Source organism: Parambassis ranga, chromosome 8 (genome assembly GCF_900634625.1).
Source record: "Parambassis ranga chromosome 8, fParRan2.1, whole genome shotgun sequence".
Classification (NCBI taxonomy): Eukaryota; Metazoa; Chordata; class Actinopteri; family Ambassidae; genus Parambassis; species Parambassis ranga.
Window position 1 is genome coordinate 14972563 of NC_041029.1, and position 19969 is coordinate 14992531.

General features: G+C 44.4%; 3 protein-coding genes across 4 annotated transcripts; 2 read left to right on the forward strand and 1 right to left on the reverse strand.

Moving 5' to 3' along the window:
• Positions 1-5044: 5044 nt before the first annotated feature.
• Positions 5045-6059, forward strand: LOC114440380 (uncharacterized). Its single transcript, XM_028412808.1, has 2 exons — positions 5045-5466; positions 5545-6059. Exons 1-2 carry the CDS (start codon positions 5134-5136, stop codon positions 5995-5997), a joined length of 786 nt encoding a protein of 261 aa, XP_028268609.1. The 5' UTR covers positions 5045-5133; the 3' UTR covers positions 5998-6059.
• A 2776-nt stretch (positions 6060-8835) lies between these two features.
• cdc42ep1b (CDC42 effector protein (Rho GTPase binding) 1b) lies at positions 8836-9625 on the reverse strand. The gene has a single exon (XM_028412202.1). It carries the CDS (start codon positions 9623-9625, stop codon positions 8918-8920), a length of 708 nt encoding a protein of 235 aa, XP_028268003.1. The 3' UTR covers positions 8836-8917.
• A 1200-nt stretch (positions 9626-10825) lies between these two features.
• LOC114440264 (galectin-1-like) lies at positions 10826-13891 on the forward strand. 2 transcript variants are annotated; one of them, XM_028412609.1, is made up of 6 exons: positions 10826-11030; positions 11566-11817; positions 12925-12998; positions 13097-13169; positions 13300-13471; positions 13658-13891. In XM_028412609.1, exons 4-6 carry the CDS (start codon positions 13153-13155, stop codon positions 13802-13804), a joined length of 336 nt encoding a protein of 111 aa, XP_028268410.1. In that variant the 5' UTR covers positions 10826-11030; positions 11566-11817; positions 12925-12998; positions 13097-13152; the 3' UTR covers positions 13805-13891. The 2 variants fall into 2 exon arrangements, with proteins under 2 accessions (XP_028268410.1, XP_028268411.1); XM_028412610.1 differs by having other exon boundaries at positions 11570-11817.
• Positions 13892-19969: the final 6078 nt, after the last annotated feature.

The following is a 19969-nucleotide window of genomic DNA, read 5'->3' on the forward strand; positions in this document are numbered from 1 at the left end:
CAGCTCATGAATATTAGTTGTGAATTCATAATAATGAAAGAGACAACTGACAGCAGCACAGAGGAGAACATGTAAAATCCAATAGCATCGACTAGCTGACTGTCAGGATCTGATCCACAGCTGATTAGAAAAACAGAGTTAGTGAACATGTGAGGAGATTGTCTTCCTGTTTTTGCTGAGCTTCATTTATATCGGTTAAAGTTTAAATAAACATGCTTTGCATCAGATTTTTAATTCTAAACATTATAGTAATAAAAACATCAAACAAAGTAAAAGAAACATTCAGTCTTTTAATACATCGGCCTGAAATGATCAGGAAATGAAATCTAATACTGACGGACAGATAACTGGATATTATGCAGGTTACAGGTGCAGTCAGCGGACAGAGATCAGAGGAATATTAGAACTTTATAAGTGTAAAAAATGATTTTTTAGTCTAATGACTGTAAATTCACTTTTGAAGCTGATCGTCTTTATTGGTGCTGAACGTTGTGATGTTAAGGTTTTACTGAGAACACTCAAATCTGTGTATCACAGCAGTAATGTAGTGCAGAGAGGAGGGGCGGTGAAGGATCCAGATCGTATTGCGTCAGTGGGTAACGTACTGCGTCACTTCCTGTTTCGACACTGTCCTGTTTGTTCACTTGGTGTGCGCTGTTGGTGCTACGGACTTTCTGCATTAGACATATTGTGTTTGCTTTTATTGTGGTAATACACAAGCACCGTAGTGTTAGAGTTAAGTGCACCAGTTTCTGGGTTCCCTTCTCGTTTACCACTGTAGCGAAGCTTACCGTAACTTAGCGGTTAGCATTAGCGCTTAGCATGGCTTCTTCCACTCGCTCTGCATCTCCCTCTCCTGCTCACTGCACGGTGTGTGACATGTTCAGTTACTCCTCTGCCTCCTTTAGTGAGCATGAGGTGTGCACAAAGTGTAGCTTATTCACAGTCTTGGAGGCGAGGCTAAGCGAGTTAGAGGGTCGGCTCCGCATGTTAGATAATAGACCTGTAGCCACAGCAGCTAGCCAGCAGCAGTTAGCCTGTGCGGACCAGCCTGCCTTAGCTGATGTTATCCGCACCCCGGCAGCCCCTGAGCAGCCGGGAAGTCAGAGAGGTTGGGTGGCGGTTCGAAGGAAGCGTAGCCCGAAACAAAGGCCCGTGGTTCACCACCAGCCGCTTGACATATCGAACCGTTTTTCCCCACTCGGCGACACACCCGCTGAGAAGCCGACCCTGGTTATTGGCGACTCTGTTTTGCGGCATGTAAAGCCGACACCAGCGGCTATAGTTAAGTGCATCCCGGGGGCCAGAGCGGGCGACATAGAGGGTAGCCTGAAGCTGCTGGCGAGAGATAAGCATAAATACAGTAGGATTATAATTCACGTCGGTGTTAATGACACCCGGCTTCGCCAGTCAGAGGTCACTAAAGTTAATATTGAGTCGGTGTGTAATTTAGCTAAAACCATGTCGGACTCCGTAGCGTTCTCTGGTCCCCTCCCAAATCTGACCAGTGATGACATGTTTAGCCGCATGTCCTCGCTCCGTCGCTGGCTGTCATGGTGGTGTCCAGAAAACAACGTGGCCTTTATAGATAACTGGGAAACTTTCTGGGGGAAACCTGGCCTTATTAGGAGAGACGGCATCCATCCCACCCAGGGTGGTGCAGCTCTGATTTCTAGCAACATAGCCAAGTTTATTAGACCAACCTGACAACCCAGGGTCGAGGCCAGGAGGCAGAGTCGCTGTCCTACACACCTCTCTGCTGCTTCTGGAGGACTGCCGCCCTCAGTTAGAAACACATTAAACACAAATACACATAGAAACACTAAGCTTAATAATGTTATTGAAGTGGTGACGGTCACACGTCCTCCCACAGTTCATCAAGCACACAAGTTAAGATATATTAATCATAATAACCTCATAAAAATACACACTAACACACACAAACACATAGAACAAGGTAACAGAACACTCAGGTGTGGATTGTTTAACATACGATCCCTACACTCTAAGTCGCTCTTAGTTAATGATCTAATTATTGATCATCACACTGATATACTTTGTCTCACTGAGACTTGGTTACAGGGTGAAGAATATGTTGCTTTAAATGAATCAACTCCGTCCTGTTATACTAACTGTCATGTTCCTAGAGTTACAGGTCGCGGAGGAGGAGTGGCAGCAATCTACCGCTCCAGTCTTCAGATGAATCCTAAACCTAAGTCTACTCATACTTCTTTTGAGAGTCTCACTCTCAGCCTGTCTCACGGAAGCTGGAAGAAGTCAGAATTTGTTTTACTCGTCGTAGTGTATCGTCCACCTGCTGCTGCTTATTCAGAGTTCCTGCTGGAGTTTTCAGACTTCTTATCAAGTTTAGTGCTTAGCACAGATAAAGTCATTATAGTGGGTGACTTTAACATTCATATGGACGTCGACTCCGACAGTCTGAAGATTGCCTTCAACTCACTCTTGGATTCAGTTGGGTTCTCTCAGTTAGTAAATGAACCCACACACTGTCACAGTCACACCCTCGACCTGGTTCTCACCTACGGCCTGGAAGCTGAGAACCTGCTAGTGTGGTCTCAAAATCCTGTTCTTTCAGATCACTCATTAATAACTTTTGACTTCTCTCTTTCAGACCTACCAGCACCTGAGGAAAAGGTCTACTACAGCAGATGTCTGTCTGAAGACGCCGTAAAGCAGTTTAGGACAGCAATCCTACCAGTACTCCCCACAGTCCCAAGTACTGATGGGGGTACCAACTTAAATGTTACTCCTGCAGAGCTGGACCGCTTTGTCAACAACACTGCAGACACACTACACTCAGTCTTAAACAGGATTGCTCCACTGAAGAAGAAGAAAACTACAAACCAGAAGAGGCTAGCTCCGTGGTACAACTCAAACATCCGATCACTGAAACGGATTACACGTAGGATGGAGAGGATGTGGCAGTCCTCTAAATCAGATGACTCCCGGAGGGCCTGGAGAGACAGTCTGCTGACGTATAAGAAGGCCCTTCGTAAAGCCAGGACAGCCTACTATTCATCACTAATAGAAGAAAACAAGAACAACCCGCGCTTTCTCTTTAACGCCGTGGCCAGGCTGACAAAGAGCCACAGCTCTGTGGAGCCTCGCATTCCTGCAGCTCTTAGTAGTGAAGACTTCATGAGCTTCTTCACTGATAAAATCACCACTATTAGAGGACAAATCAACCACAATCTCTCTGTGACCGCTGAGGATACACCGCCACTTCTGGAAACGGATCCTGATCTAACTCTGGACTGCTTCGCGCCCATCGGCCTCCCTGAGCTGACCACCAGCATCAGCAAGTCTAAACCTACTACCTGTCTTCTGGATCCGATCCCTTCACAGCTCCTCAAGGATGCTATTCCTCTGATCGGAGACTCTATATTAGGACAGATCAACTTGTCTCTGGAAACAGGATATGTACCACAGGCTTTTAAAACTGCTGTGATCATTCCGATACTTAAAAAACCTTCACTGGACCCGGACGTCCTAGGAAACTACAGACCGATCTCCAACCTCACCTTTATCTCCAAACTACTTGAAAGAGCTGTTGTAAGTCAGCTAAACGACCACCTGTGTAGTAACAGTCTGTTTGATGCTTTCCAGTCTGGTTTCAGAGCCCATCACAGCACAGAAACAGCACTGCTTAAAGTCACCAATGACCTCCTCATGGCATCGGACCGGGGTCTCGTCTCTGTACTCGTTCTACTGGATCTCAGTGCTGCCTTCGACACCGTAGACCATCGCATCCTGCTACACAGATTGGAACACGAGATCAGGATTACAGGAACAGCACTGCGCTGGTTTAAATCATATTTATCTGACAGATTTCATTTTGTTCACACTAACGATGTGTCTTCCACAGGTACAAGGGTTAACCACGGTGTTCCACAGGGTTCTGTGCTCGGACCGATCCTGTTCACCCTCTACATGCTCCCTCTAGGAAACATCATCCAGAAGCATGGCATAAACTTTCATTGTTATGCTGATGATACCCAGCTGTATTTATCCATGAAGCCTGAAGAAACGGAGCCGCTAGTCAGACTACAGGCGTGTCTAAAGGACATAAAGGACTGGATGTCCTCCAACTTTTTACTATTAAACTCGGACAAGACTGAGGTCATTGTTTTTGGACCGAAACATCTCAGAACTAGTTTATCAGATAATACTTTCTCCCTGGATGGAATTACTCTGGCCTCCAGTACGACTGTGAGGAACCTTGGAGTTATCTTTGATCAAGACATGTCATTTGTCTCTCATATTAAGCAGGTCTCCAGGACCGCTTTCTTTCACCTGCGTAATATTACTAAGATCAGGAGCATCCTCTCTCAGAGTGATGCTGAAAAGCTCATCCATGCTTTTGTCACTTCAAGACTGGACTACTGCAACTCTTTATTGTCAGGATGTCCACATTACTCCATCAACAGTCTGCAGCTGATCCAGAACGCAGCAGCTAGAGTTCTGACAGGATGCAGCCAAAGGGATCATATCTCTCCTGTCCTAGCGTCTCTTCACTGGCTCCCAGTGGACTCAAGAATACACTTCAAGATCCTTCTTCTAACCTACAAGGCTCTTCATGGACTTGCTCCATTGTATCTGCAGGACCTGATTGTACCATATGTTCCTAATAGGACACTCAGATCTCTGAGTGCAGGTTTACTAGTAGTTCCTAGGATTCATAGAAGTAGAATGGGAGGACGAGCTTTCAGCTATCAGGCACCGCTATTATGGAACCAGTTACCAATCTGGGTCCGAGAGGCAGACACTGCCTCCACCTTTAAGACTAGACTTAAAACTTTTCTGTTTAGTAAGGCGTACAGTTAAGCTGGATCCATACTCCGCGAGACAAAGACATTTTCCCCTCCTGCAGACGTTACGCCCACAAAATGACGTCATTTTTTGTCTCTGACCGCCCGCTGATCCGCACTCCTGTGCACAGGGCCCGGGCCGAACTTTGTCTTTCAAGGCTGTGCGGCGACCATGCTGTGATTGGTCGGAATTTATTGTGGGCGTGATGTGGGCGTGATGAATGTGGAGAAGCGCATGAGGCTCTCCAGGTATATAGGTTGGTGTATAAACAGCAGTGATTCAACAGATTAAAAAAATACAACGATGGATGTTTTTGAGGAGCAGCTTGCTGAGGCAGTGAGGAGATACGAGCATCTCTACAACACATCGCTGAGGACCTATAAAGACACGCAGATGGCCAACAACTCCTGGAAGGAGATAGCAGCGGTACTTTGCAAGGAAGAGAGTGTGTGTCGCAAAAAGTGGCGCCACCTGCGCGACAGATTTGCAAAGGCAAAACGCCGTGTGCACAATTGCAAAAGTGGTGATCCCGGTGGGCAGAAATTCCCTGTAGTATACACGGCGCTACAGTGGCTCGAACCTCACGTGAAACACCGGGAAACATCAACCAACTTGGACCTGGATACACTAGACGAGGTGAGCGTGTGTGATGTAAAATTAATATCAGTTGTGTGTCTTGGGTTGTAACACCGGTGCTATTAATTTGCTTCTCAGCAATCTGTAGCGGACCCGGAAGAGGGGGGATCATGCACCACAGATGTATGCAGCATAGCAGAGCTGGAGTACACAGTACTGGATGCTGCGCCGCCTGTGGCATCCACTCCGCTGCATGGGCGCACAGTTCCTCTGCCCGCAACTCCACCATCTCCACGGCGAACAGGGAGGAAGCGAATGCGAGGCAATCAGACATGTCTGGATTTCGAAGGTGCTCTTGAAATCCTTGACAAACGAAGGGCAGAACGGGAAGAATTGATGCAGGCAGGACGGAGGGACGCCGTACAGCAGCTGATGGACCCCTGTGCAAGATATATGCTTCATGTTACCGATTTCATGAGGGCACTACCACCACAGGCGCTCAGAAACTTCAAGTGGCAGTTGCAGAACCTCATGCACAAGACTGAGCAAGAGGTCGAACAAGGCAATGCTGCAATTGAAATGTTATCTTGAATGTGTCCCTGTATACCCCCCCCCCCCCTTTTTTTTAATCAATAAAGCGCGTGTGTTCAGTACCAAAGTGCATCTTTGCATTTTATAAGACCATACTGGTTTCGCATGATGAGCAATACACAAGAAAGGAAAGTAAAGGGTGATTTGTCACCAATAACTCCAGACAGCCATTCACACATATCAGATGGTGACTCATCACCGGATGATGATTGCTATTGTTACTTTTAATGTCGCATCTTCACAGCTCATCACCGGACAGTTTGAAATATTGCAGGCACATTGGAACGCAGTAGATGTGCAAATGCGGTCATAAAGGCAAGCACAAACACTGAATCTTTGCTATTGTTACTTTTAATCGCGCATCTCATGCTGTTGCAGGCACCCTCTCTGTATAATGCCCTCTTGCCACGGCACAAGTCCTTGTGGTGTGTTAAAAAACTCAGTAAAGTCTTTCCTTATAGTTTGGGCAGCCCGGGATGCTCTGGCTCCTGACAGTCTCCCTGTGTCCTGGAGATTGCAGTCTGCTTCCACCTGTCTCCTCCACTCTCCCCGCAGCATCCCCCCATTAGCAGAAGTCGAGTCGGCAAAGTTTTCCGGGAGGTATCTCACTGCTGGATCATTTGCTGCGTCTGTGCAGGAAAGGTAGTTGTGGAGGGCAATACTGGCCTTGACAATATCCACGGCCTTGTCAGGCCTGCATTCCATCGGCCGACCAAGAATTCGCCATCTTGCTGTAAGGATGCCAAATGCGTTTTCAATAACTCGCCGGGCACGGCAGTGGCGGTAATTGTAGATCCGCTCCTTCATCGTGAGGTTGCGATCTAAGCAGATACACAAAAATTATTACTATTATTATTGTTTACCGTCACTATCAAGTTTCATTTACTGCATACAGAGACACTTACCTGGAAATGGACGCGAGAGGTTCACAAGCAGGGGGAATGCAGCATCTCCCACAAACACATGTGGAGTCTTGATGGTCGTGCCGGGAAGACAAGCAGGTGGTGGTAAAGGAAGCTGGCCATTCTTGAGAGCGGACCCAAAGTTGCTCTTATCAAAAACTCCTCCATCGCTCTCTTTACCATAGGCACCCACGTCGACCATGGTAAATCTATGTCGCGCGTCACACACAGCCAACAAAACAATGGAGTGCTGACCTTTGTAATTAAAGTAGTCACTTCCTGCTCTTGGAGGTGCTTTGATTTTCACATGTTTTCCATCTATAGCCCCAACACAATTTGGAAAATTCCACAGCCTCCAAAAGTCCACAGCTATGTCGGCCATCTGTGTCGGTGATGGAAAGGCCACAAACTCGTTGTGCAGGGCAAGCCAGATGGCCTTGGACACTTCGGAAACAATATCACAAACTGTTGTCAGTCCCAATTTGTAGCTGGCGGCGACACTGGCCTGTGAGCTCCCAGAAGCTAATATGCGCAGTGTGACTGCCAATCTCTCCTGGATAGAGATGGGAATGCTGTGTGTGGGTGCATGCTGGATGAACGGCGTGATCCGACGGACAAGGTCGTCAAAACGTCCGGCCGACATCCTGAAATAGCTAAAGTGCCTCTTGTCATCCATCTGCCGCATCTGTTGCACCAGGACTCTGTACTCTCCCTGCTCGACTCTTGTTGCATTGAGTGGCCGGACGTGCCACCTACGTTGCCTTTTTCTCGCAAACTCCGTGCATAGCAGCAACAACTCCTCTTCTTCTTCATCCTCTTTATGCATGTTCGTCTCCTCGTCCATCTGCATTAACAAAGCTGCAAAATCCATAATGTCAACTGCTGTATCTTCCTCTGTTCCTCTGTTCGCAAACACTGGAGGTGGGCTGTGTGTGATGTTGTTCTTGTTTGGTGTCTGGTGACGTGCGCTGCAGTGGGCGGGCCGTATGAGGAGTTCTGCAGACACACGTCTCGCGGAGTATGGTACCTCAGTGCGGAAAAGACTTTTTTTTTTGTGTCTCTTACCACCCGTGGAGTGCGCTCTCCGCCGTTTGTCTCGCGGAGTATGGATCCAGCTTAAGCCTTAGACCTAGTGTGTAGCACAGCTATGCTGCTCTAGGCCTACGTTGTCGGGGGGCACAAACATGATCCACTGAGCAGTTTCCCTCTCACCCTCTAACCTCTCTTTTCTCTCCTTAGTCTGGCTCACACTGGTCTCAAGACCTGGATGATGACCTGCAGTCCGGCCCGTGAAGTCTCTCTTGCTCTACGTTGTCGGGGGGCACAAACACGATCCTCTGAACACCCTCTGACCTCTCCTCCACTCTCCTTAGTCTGGATCATACTGGGTAATATCGTCTCATAATCTGTGTTAACTGTCTTCCTTGTAGTTCTGTGCCTCGCTCTCGCTCTCTCTCTTTGCAGGTCTCAAGACCTGCATACTGACCTGCAGTCTCTCCTGTGCTCATCGACTTCACTAGCCCCTGCTGCTCATCTTTACTATCAAATTACTATTCCTACTTATGGACCGACGATATATATAGATATCTATTACAATATAATCACTGTTTCATCTTGCTGTCATGTTTGCTCTGTACTGTATCATGTTTGTATCATGTTTGCTCCTCTCTCCCTCTCTCTCTTTCTCCTTCATCCTCTCTTTCTCTCTCTCTCTCTCTCTCTCTCTCCCTCATCCTCTCTGACTAGCAGCAGGACTGGTTCCCCCTTAAGTTGACGGGTCCTGCTCAAGGTTTCTTCCTCTTAAAGGGAGTTTTTCCTTGCCACAGTGCTCTTAGGGGGGTTCCTGTGAAGCGCTTTGAGACAATGTCTGATTGTAATATGCGCTATATAAATAAAACTGAATTGAATTGAATTAGATCCTGCTCCTGTCTGAAAGTGGATCAGTAACCAGACTCTTGTTTCCATGTCTTTCCTCTCCTAGGTCTTTATGAACTCAGGTCTGAAGGAGGTCTGAGTCTCTAGACCTTGATCTCTTCCTCGTCCTCGGTTAAGGCGTGTGATGGTTTGTGGTTTTGGGAAACAGCCGGAGACGAGCTGCTGCTGCTCGTCCTCCTTCCTTTTGTGAAGGACCCTCCACCATAATGACGGGACAGCACGTCAGCTGCCCTCTGGAACCTTTCAGCCTCCATCCCAGGCTCTGCTCTCTGAGGAGACCCAGTGGACCCATCAGGTGTCCTCACAGACCTCTTTTCCTCCTCTGTCCAGTTAGAGCTACAGGTGCGCCCCCTGCTGTTTGTAATCCAGCCTGTGGAAGGGCTGGGTGAAGTCACTGCAGGGGTCTGCACAGGTGTGTCTGTTAGAGAGCTGTCTTCATCTTCCTCTCCATCCTCTTCCTCACCTGCTGCCTGGCTGTGACCAGATATCTGAAGACAGTCGGGGTTCTCGATGAAGCTCAGCATCTCAGTCATGAGAGAGGGGCCGAGGTCCACGGTGAAGGAGGTGAGGGAGTCTGAACGTGTCAGCGTGATGCCTGGAGCAAGGTCTTTGTGGATGTCGCCATCTTGGAACTGTCTTTCCAGACGAGAGAGGTGGGGCAACGTGACAAATCCAGACTGTAGACTTGCAGGAAGACAAAAACAAGACACAGAGGACACTGTCCCAAAAGTCCTGCTCTCCAGTGACTTCTTACTGAGAGAAAGAGCTGTTGTACTTCCTGTTTTATTCATCGACTTTCTGTCTGTCAGCATGAATTAAAAAAGGTTCAAATGATGGACTGCATAAAAGAAAAAGGGTCTCTGTGCAGCTTGACCTCTTAGACTGACAGCAGGTGAGACACGATTTCACCCATCCTGTAGTATTACAGTGATACATTTTAAGGCATCTTAGGGGTAACAACATCATAACATCCTGGATCACTCAGAGGAAGTGCAGCACCTGTAAGCTTCAAACTGATGAAAAGAAAATAATGGGCCTTGTAAAGATGTCAGTTACACTTCTTCACCACAGGGTGGCAGTCTGTACCAACCCCAGCACTAACTTTAGGTGCTTTTCACAGTAAACCACACTGCTGAGTCTGACAGGTGGTACAAAACGAAAGCAGCATGAAGCTGCTGAAAGGGCTGAAAATGCTCTGCTGATAAAATTATGAATTATGTTTGTTCAAATTCTTCATGAGCTGGGTAATAAATGTGGAGACAGAGGGGGGATTTCCAGCTCAGACTCTGCAGACAGCTGATCAGCTCTGATTGGTCCATATATAACATATACATATTTAACATATATAATGAAGGATGTGTTTCTGCACACAGGAAGTGATCAACAGGTTTCTTTTTTTCTATCTCTGCAGCACTGCTTACCATTTGTTCACCTCTGCTGGTGATGGAGAGATGAGGAGGGACATTTGAATCCAGAGAAGTGATTCATTGGACGTCTTTAAGTGGAGGGTGAATCAACATTTATTATTTAATTTACCAGCAAATGACAACATACAACATTAAAACATGACCAGTGACGCCTGGTATAAATGGGCTCGTGGGGTTAAACCCTCCCTATGTTAATTAATAAAGATGAGAAAGTTATTGTCTAAATAACATACAAAAGATTTTTATAAGTTTAATATTTAATTTTAGTGAAACCTAAAGCACAGCACCAAATAGTTAAAAGAATAACACAGGATATCTCTAAATGGGTTAATTTAATGCAGCCCATGTTCATCAATCTTATTTTCCGGGTGTAAATGATTGACAGGTATCATGTTCCGCCCTCACCGTTTACTGGTCATTTAGGCTAACTTCATTTAGCCCACAGGCCGACTGACCAATCAGCAGCGGGCTGGCGCCGGGTAAATGATTGACAGGTGTCGTTTCACGCCCCCGTGATTTACTTGTCATTTGGGCTGATTTCATTTAACCGAAGAAGAAGAAAAAGACGAAGAAGAAGAAAAACGGCGGGCGCTAGCATGAATGAGGAGTTTCATCACTCAAACTTATTTTTTAAGTGTTTTCTACGAAGTAAGACAGACTAAACGTCCTGGCTATGCTCTCTATCGAGCAGGAGTTCATCAGAACAGCAGACTTTAATGACATCTTTGCTCCCAGAACGGCCGTCAGAGTGAGCTTCTATTCAAATACGGTAAGCCCCAGTTTATAAACTGCTAGCTAGCAGGCTGAAGATAACAACAGCTGAGCTAACGTGGACGATACTGAGCAGTGTCCAGTCCAGTCAAGCTTAACTGTCAAGCTAAAGATGCTAAATGATGGAATTTAGCCTGTATGCATTTGTACTGCTAAGGTGCACTGATGGAAGTGACGTGTGCTGTAAGATAAGATCATCCTTTATTAGTCCTCCATAGTGGAAATCCTCCAACAGTTTTATTCTGTAAATGTAATGTTTAAGATCCATAATGCAGGTTTAAGAACATAGTTTAATCTTCTGTATTGGAGCCATTTTAAAAGATACTGTCCTTGTATAATTAAATATAAATTATAAATAATGCTGTGCTGAAGAACATTCAAAAGTTGCTTTTGAGAAACTTTAATGCTATGCTGTGTATATTAATACTGAGGCAACTTTGTACATTGCTCTGTTTTTAGTGCACACAAGTTTTTGCACATGAGTTTTGAAGTTCATTTGTATCTAAAGTTATTTATTTGATTATGTTATGCAGGTAGGCTACTGCTGTGTATTGAGAGGCCGTGTCCAGTGCGTTACCTCAACTCACCACAAGCAATACACCAGAGAGGACCGAGGCGTGGCTTTGAACCAACACATGTAGGCTCCAACCACTGTTAACTCGCCACCACAAGTAATACACCAGGACAGAAATGGAGCAAGTATCTTTTCTTCCTGAGAAGACGAATGGAACAGAAACAGGAATCCCAGGAGGCTGCCCAGTGGACAGACGTCCTATCTGACACAGGTCAGCAGAAATATGCTATTCACTCTGTTCAGAAATGCTGATGGTGTATACTACATATGTGTTTGTCTTTTACTAACATTTGAATTGTTTTGAGCATGAATACACTTTTATTCCCAAAAGTAAAACATCAGACATTAAAGCAGAATTTGAATTACTTTCATTAGTAACACAAGAAATTAAACTAACTAATTTTGTTTACATTTAATTAACCTCCATTACACAGTAAGGCTAGATATCAGAACAGCAGAAGATTAAGATGAGGCTAAAAAAACTACACATTATACTATGTCAGATTTCAGTATATGTTCATCATGTTACGGATTAAAATACAGACACAATATACCAAAACAGAAATCATTTAGAATCAGTTAAACTGTTTGGTAAATAAATCTTCCCTACATTCACACAAAAATAAAGAAAAAAAACACACAATAAGTTTTCCAAAACTTCCATCAACAACATGAGAGAATCAGAATGTGTTGAATGATAACATTCTTCAGACATGTTAACTTTCATTGTTTACATCACGGCTGAATCAGAACAAATAAAGAATAAAACAAGCTGATTAAATGAGGTCAATATAACAGGTCAAATACAACAACATATTCTCTGATAATGTGTTTTTATTGTGTTTATCATGTTTCAACTTAAAATAGATACAAGAGAACACAGATATTTGATTTTAATAACATAAGGAACCTTCTATTAATAGGATGAAATGAAACAGAAATTACATGTCTGACATCACATCACATCTTAAAACAGTTTACACATGATTCTTAGTAATTGTTAAATTGTATTCCCTGAAAATACTTTGGTTTAGTAAAAAAAAAAAAACTAAGAAAAATCACTTCTGGTCGTTTTCCAGAAATTCTCACTGATACTCTGACTCAGTGAACAAACGTTTTCTGATGTCAGACTGATCAACTGTGGTTTAATTCAACTGTTCAAATATGATCAATAAATCAGTGGCTGTGTTTTGTTTTTTTGCTGTGTGATGCTAATGATGCTAATGATGATGATGATTGTATCACATGAGTAACAAAGGTCCAGTCATTGAGCCTTACTTTATAAGTGACTATCACACCAGTCCTTTTTTGTCTCCAGAACAGCTGTGCTTGTATAAAACCATCCACCTACATCTTCTCCAGGACTATTTATCAGCATCCAACATGAGCATGGTAAGTTTGTGACACTACACATAAGTGCGTTTGTTTGGTTACAAGCCTTTTATAATTACATGATTCTAAACAACAAAACAACACAACTGTGTTTTTAGGAACTTGAACTGAAGAATGGAGAGCTGGAGATCAGCTGAAAATAAAGGACACAATTATGCATGATGCTGAGCAGTAAGCCAACCACACATATTTATAGCAACCTGTAACCCAGTGAATTTAAATCTGTGCAGTCTTGCAGTAAATTTGCAGTTCATTTTTTGTGATGGTACGTTGAATATTGAAGCTGTGTGGTATCACTCAGGTTCCAGATCGACCTCGGCTGTGACTCGGACGACTTGGCGCTGCATTTCAACCCCCGTTTCCATGACGACACTGATGGAGCTGTTCTTGTGTGCAACTCAAAGACTGATGGCTGTTGGGGTGATGAAAAACGTGAAATACACAACCCCCTGCAGAGGGGTGCTGACGTGAAGGTGAGGGAACCAGGAGAAGATGTGTGTAAACTGTAGGAGAACAAGAGTGTTAAGAACAGACTGAAGTATATTCAAAACACCCGGAACTTTGAGCCTACACTATCACTTGCTGCTGATATTTAACCATGCGGATAGTTTTGGTTGTGTTTGCTCTTTTTCTTCATGAGGACCTCTTCTATATCTCAGATTGTGCTGAAGCTGGTGGGAGACGTGTTTGAGGTGGAGCTCCCTGATGGACAGGAAGTCCGGTTTCCCAACCGTGTTGGTATGGACGTCATCAGCTACATCAGAATCAGAGGAGACATCAAACTGACCTGCTTCAAGATCTGCTGAGACACAACAAAGCTGGACCTAATGTGTGTAACAGATTCTACAATACATGGAAAATTCATCTTTGATTGAAAATGTCTGGAGGTGAAAAAATAAATTTAACAAGTTTAAATTAAAATGATCTTGGTTTGTTTTTTAGATTCCATTCTTTCATGGTTTTGAAATATATTAGGTGCAAGAAATGCATCATTTCATTTTATTACATGCCGAAAAAAACATTGTGAAATGACAATAGAGGCATGCTTAGTTTCAAGTATTCAGAAGAATTCTTCTAAAGTTGATATAATTTTCCTGCTGTAGTTAATCTGGAATATTCAGCTGTACAAACATGATTCTTCATAAATTATTGATAGGTCAGATGTAAGTGTAGCATAATGAAGGGATAAAAAGTAGACAGACATCATGCATAGGATTCGTTTAGAAAGCAACCACAGTGCAATTATTTAAAGATGATGAGTTGCTAAAAGTACATTAATCTCATTACGTTAACAAAATGTAAGAAAATACAGATAATTATGGAGCTTATTGGAGAACTTGAATAAATCTGGTAGATTGTAGTTCTGTTTGCTTCACTTAGATCTGATAAAATAAATTGTAGAATCCACAGATGAAAGGAGAGCTCTTCTTTTTAATGAAGGAGTACAAGATAGGAGTTATCAATTTCCATAATTGTCAATCAAAACAGTGACCTTACAATTAGTCATAAAACGTTTTTAAGGATATATAACTGAAAAAAACATTACATTACATTTAATGGCTGGAACTCAATGTTACATGTGATGCATTCAAGTACCATGGAGACAGAGTACTTCCTGTTTTTGTTTAGATCACATTCTGGTCTTTCACAGGCTGATGCTGTATCAACTGTGGTTTGATTCAACTGTTCACATGTGATCATTAAATCAGTGGCTGTGTTTTGTTTTAAATGATTTTACCGTGTGAACAATCACATGATCAGTTATAATTCTGCTGGTTCACTCACGGTTTGTACATTTCATCCAGACTTCGAATAGCTTCTTCTTTTGTGTGTGTTCTCCACTCACTGGGAATTTCACCTTTGTCATAAAATTAGTAGCCATAGTGTTCTTCCAGTTCTGTTTGGAATCGACACACAAACCACGTCCAGTATTTCAGTTTAGACTCATCAGGGGTAATTCTCCAGTTTTCATACCTCCCTCCAGCTGTTCTGTACATTTTATAAGGAACAGAACTTTCTTGTGTTTGTATTTTATTTTGTAAGCGTGAGGTGTGTGTTGGTTGTTAGCAGCTTCTTGTTTTTTTCACTTTGTGTGTGTTTTACTTTGAATCATGTGTAGTGCTCTTACTGGTTCCTGCTGTTTTCTATTTGTAATTATTGTTAGCGTATTCATGTGTATTTTACCTGTAACCAACCAATTCTCTTAAACAGTTAAGAGGTGTTTAATTTAAGCCTGAATTGCATCTCAGCTGTTTTATGTTTGCGTCCTCCGTTCCCCCAGCCGAGCTGGGGACATGACAACATTACAGCTAATCTTCTGCTTCATTCGGTCTTCCTCCTCCTCTTCGAGGCAACAATAAAACGTTTTCACACCAACATGCTGTTTATTCATGAATATATAAATTCATACAGACATTTTTTGAATCGTGAGCATGAATACACTTTTATTCCCAAAAGTAATTCAGTAGACAGTGAAGCAGAATTTGAATTTCAATATTAACACAAGAAATCAAACTCACTAATGTCTTTTTTTTACATTTAATGAACCTCCATAACAGTAAGGCTAGATATCAGAACAGCAGAAGATTAAAATGAGGCCATTACAATAAAACTACACATTATACTATGTCAGATTTCAGTATATGTTCATCATATATATGTTCATCATATATAACTGAAAAAAACATTACATTACATTTAATGGCAGTGGGTAACGTATTGCGTCACTTCCTGTTTCGACACTGTCCTGTTTGTTCACTTGGTGTGCGCTGTTGGTGCTACGGACTTTCTGCATTAGACGTATTGTGTTTGCTTTTATTGTGGTAATACACAAGCACCGTAGTGTTAGAGTTAAGTGCACCAGTTTCTGGGTTCCCTTCTCGTTTACCACTGTAGCGAAGCTTACCGTAACTTAGCGGTTAGCATTAGCGCTTAGCATGGCTTCTTCCACTCGCTCTGCATCTCCCTCTCCTGCTCACTGCACGGTGTGTGACATGTTTAGCTACTCCTCTGCCTCCTTTAGTGAGCGTGAGGTGTGCACAAAGTGTAGCTTATTCACAGTCTTGGAGGCGAGGCTAAGCGAGTTAGAGGGTCGGCTCCGCGTGTTAGATAATAGACCTGTAGCTAGCCAGCAGCAGTTAGCCTGTGCGGACCAGCCTGCCTTAGCTGATGTTAGCCGCACCCCGGCAGCCCCTGAGCAGCCGGGAAGTCAGAGAGGTTGGGTGGCGGTTCGAAGGAAGCGTAGCCCGAAACAAAGGCCCGTGGTTCACCACCAGCCGCTTGACATATCGAACCGTTTTTCCCCACTCGGCGACACACCCGCTGAGAAGCCGACCCTGGTTATTGGCGACTCTGTTTTGCGGCATGTAAAGCCGACACCAGCGGCTATAGTTAAGTGCATCCCGGGGGCCAGAGCGGGCGACATAGAGGGTAGCCTGAAGCTGCTGGCGAGAGATGAGCATAAATACAGTAGGATTATAATTCACGTCGGTGTTAATGACACCCGGCTTCGCCAGTCAGAGGTCACTAAAGTTAATATTGAGTCGGTGTGTAATTTAGCTAAAAACATGTCGGAGTCCATAGCGTTCTCTCGTCCCCTCCCAAATCTGACCAGTGATGACATGTTTAGCCGCATGTCCTCGCTCCGTCGCTGGCTGTCATGGTGGTGTCCAGAAAACAACGTGGCCTTTATAGATAACTGGGAAACTTTCTGGGGGAAACCTGGCCTTATTAGGAGAGACGGCATCCATCCCACCCAGGGTGGTGCAGCTCTGATTTCTAGCAACATAGCCAAGTTTATTAGACCAACCTGACAACCCAGGGTCGAGGCCAGGAGGCAGAGTCGCTGTCCTACACACCTCTCTGCTGCTTCTGGAGGACTGCCGCCCTCAGTTAGAAACACATTAAACACAAATACACATAGAAACACTAAGCTTAATAATGTTATTGAAGTGGTGACGGTCACACGTCCTCCCACAGTTCATCAAGCACACAAGTTAAGATATATTAATCATAATAACCTCATAAAAATACACACTAACACACACAAACACATAGAACAAGGTAACAGAACACTCAGGTGTGGATTGTTTAACATACGATCCCTACACTCTAAGTCGCTCTTAGTTAATGATCTAATTATTGATCATCACACTGATATACTTTGTCTCACTGAGACTTGGTTACAGGGTGAAGAATATGTTGCTTTAAATGAATCAACTCCGTCCTGTTATACTAACTGTCATGTTCCTAGAGTTACAGGTCGCGGAGGAGGAGTGGCAGCAATCTACCGCTCCAGTCTTCAGATGAATCCTAAACCTAAGTCTACTCATACTTTTGAGAGTCTCACTCTCAGCCTGTCTCACGGAAGCTGGAAGAAGTCAGAATTTGTTTTACTCGTCGTAGTGTATCGTCCACCTGCTGCTGCTTATTCAGAGTTCCTGCTGGAGTTTTCAGACTTCTTATCAAGTTTAGTGCTTAGCACAGATAAAGTCATTATAGTGGGTGACTTTAACATTCATATGGACGTCGACTCCGACAGTCTGAAGATTGCCTTCAACTCACTCTTGGATTCAGTTGGGTTCTCTCAGTTAGTAAATGAACCCACACACTGCCACAGTCACACCCTCGACCTGGTTCTCACCTACGGCCTGGAAGCGGAGAACCTGCTAGTGTGGTCTCAAAATCCTGTTCTTTCAGATCACTCACTTTGAAGCTGGATCCATACTCCGCGAGACAAAGACATTTTCCCCCCCTGCAGACGTTACGCCCACAAAATGACGTCATTTTTTGTCTCTGACCGCCCGCTGATCCGCACTTTTGTGCACAGGGCCCGGGCCGAACTTTGTCTTTCAAGGCTGTGCGGCAACCATGCTGTGATTGGTCGGAATTTATTGTGGGCGTGATGAAAGTGGAGAAGCGCAAGAGCCTCTCCAGGTATATAGGTAGGTGTAAACAGCGCTGATTCAACAGATTTAGATAAGACCATACCGGTTTTGCATGATGAGCAATAAAAGAAAGAAACAAAGGCAAGTCAGGGTGATTTGTCACCAATAACTCCAGACAGCCGTTCACACATACCAGATGGTGACTGTTATTACCATTCTATATACTCCTACATACCCGGGCATAATAGGCTCGTTAACAATGTCTGTATATCTTTGCTATTGTTACTTTTAATGTCGCATTTTCACAACTCATCGGACATCTCACGCTGTTGCAGGCTCCCTCTCTGTATAATGCCCTCTTGCCATGGCACAAGTCCTTGTGGTGTGTTAAAAAACTCAGTAAAGTCTTTCCTTATAGTTTAGTGGGCGGGCCGTATGAGGAGTTCTGCACACACGCGTCTCGCGGAGTATGGTACCTCAGTGCGGAAAAGACCTTTTTTTTGTATCTCTTACCACCCGTGGAGCGCGTTCTCCGCTCTTTGTCTCGCGGAGTATGGATCCAGCTTAACTCTTTCAGACCTACCAGCACCTAAGGAAAAGGTCTACTACAGCAGATGTCTGTCTGAAGACGCCGTAAAGCAGTTTAGGACAGCAATCCTACCAGTACTCCCCACAGTCCCAAGTACTGATGGGGGTACCAACTTAAATATTACTCCTGCAGAGCTGGACCGCTTTGTCAACAACACTGCAGACACACTACACTCAGTCTTAAACAGGATTGCTCCACTGAAGAAGAAGAAAACTACAAACCAGAAGAGGCTAGCTCCGTGGTACAACTCAAACATCCGATCACTGAAACGGATTACACGTAGGATGGAGAGGATGTGGCAGTCCTCTAAATCAGATGACTCCCGGAGGATCTGGAGAGACAGTCTGCTGACGTATAGGAAGGCCCTTCGTAAAGCCAGGACAGCCTACTATTCATCACTAATAGAAGAAAACAAGAACAACCCACGCTTTCTCTTTAACGCCGTGGCCAGACTGACAAAGAGCCACAGCTCTGTGGAGCCTCGCATTCCTGCAGCTCTTAGTAGTGAAGACTTCATGAGCTTCTTCACTGATAAAATCACCACTATTAGAGGACAAATCAACCAAAATCTCTCTGTGACCGCTGAGGATACACCGCCACTTCTGGAAACGGATCCTGATCTAACTCTGGACTGCTTCGTGCCCATCGGCCTCCCTGAGCTGACCACCAGCATCAGCAAGTCTAAATCTACTACCTGTCTTCTGGATCCGATCCCTTCACGGCTCCTCAAAGATGCTATTCCTCTGATCGGAGACTCTATATTAGGACAGATCAACTTGTCTCTGGAAACAGGATATGTACCACAGGCTTTTAAAACTGCTGTGATCATTCCGATACTTAAAAAACCTTCACTGGACCCGGACGTCCTAGGAAACTACAGACCGATCTCCAACCTCACCTTTATCTCCAAACTACTCGAAAGAGTTGTTGTAAGTCAGCTAAACGACCACCTGCGTAGGAACAGTCTGTTCGATGCTTTCCAGTCTGGATTCAGAGCCCATCACAGCACAGAAACAGCACTGCTTAAAGTCACCAATGACCTCCTCATGGCATCGGACCGGGGTCTCGTCTCTGTACTCGTTCTACTGGATCTCAGTGCTGCCTTCGACACCGTAGATCATCGCATCCTGCTACACAGATTGGAACACGAGATCAGGATTACAGGAACAGCACTGCGCTGGTTTAAATCATATTTATCTGACAGATTTCATTTTGTTCACACTAACGATGTGTCTTCCACAGGTACAAGGGTTAACCACGGTGTTCCACAGGGTTCTGTGCTCGGACCGATCCTGTTCACCCTCTACATGCTCCCTCTAGAAAACATCATCCAGAAGCACGGCATAAACTTTCATTGTTATGCTGATGATACCCAGCTGTATTTATCCATGAAGCCTGAAGAAACGGAGCCGCTAGTCAGACTACAGGCGTGTCTAAAGGACATAAAGGACTGGATGTCCTCCAACTTTTTACTATTAAACTCGGACAAGACTGAG

What these genes read in the sequence shown, in the direction of transcription:
- LOC114440380 (XM_028412808.1), top strand. Translation starts at nt 5,134, where the DNA reads ATGGATGTTTTTGAGGAGCAGCTTGCTGAGGCAGTGAGGAGATACGAG. An exon ending in ACCTGGATACACTAGACGAG is followed by an intron (nt 5,467 to 5,544) that starts GTGAGCGTGTGT and finishes TTTGCTTCTCAG; the next exon opens with CAATCTGTAGCGGACCCGGA.
- cdc42ep1b (XM_028412202.1), bottom strand. Translation starts at nt 9,625, where the DNA reads ATGAATAAAACAGGAAGTACAACAGCTCTTTCTCTCAGTAAGAAGTCA.
- LOC114440264 (XM_028412609.1), top strand. An exon ending in AGAGGGGTGCTGACGTGAAG is followed by an intron (nt 13,472 to 13,657) that starts GTGAGGGAACCA and finishes TCTATATCTCAG; the next exon opens with ATTGTGCTGAAGCTGGTGGG.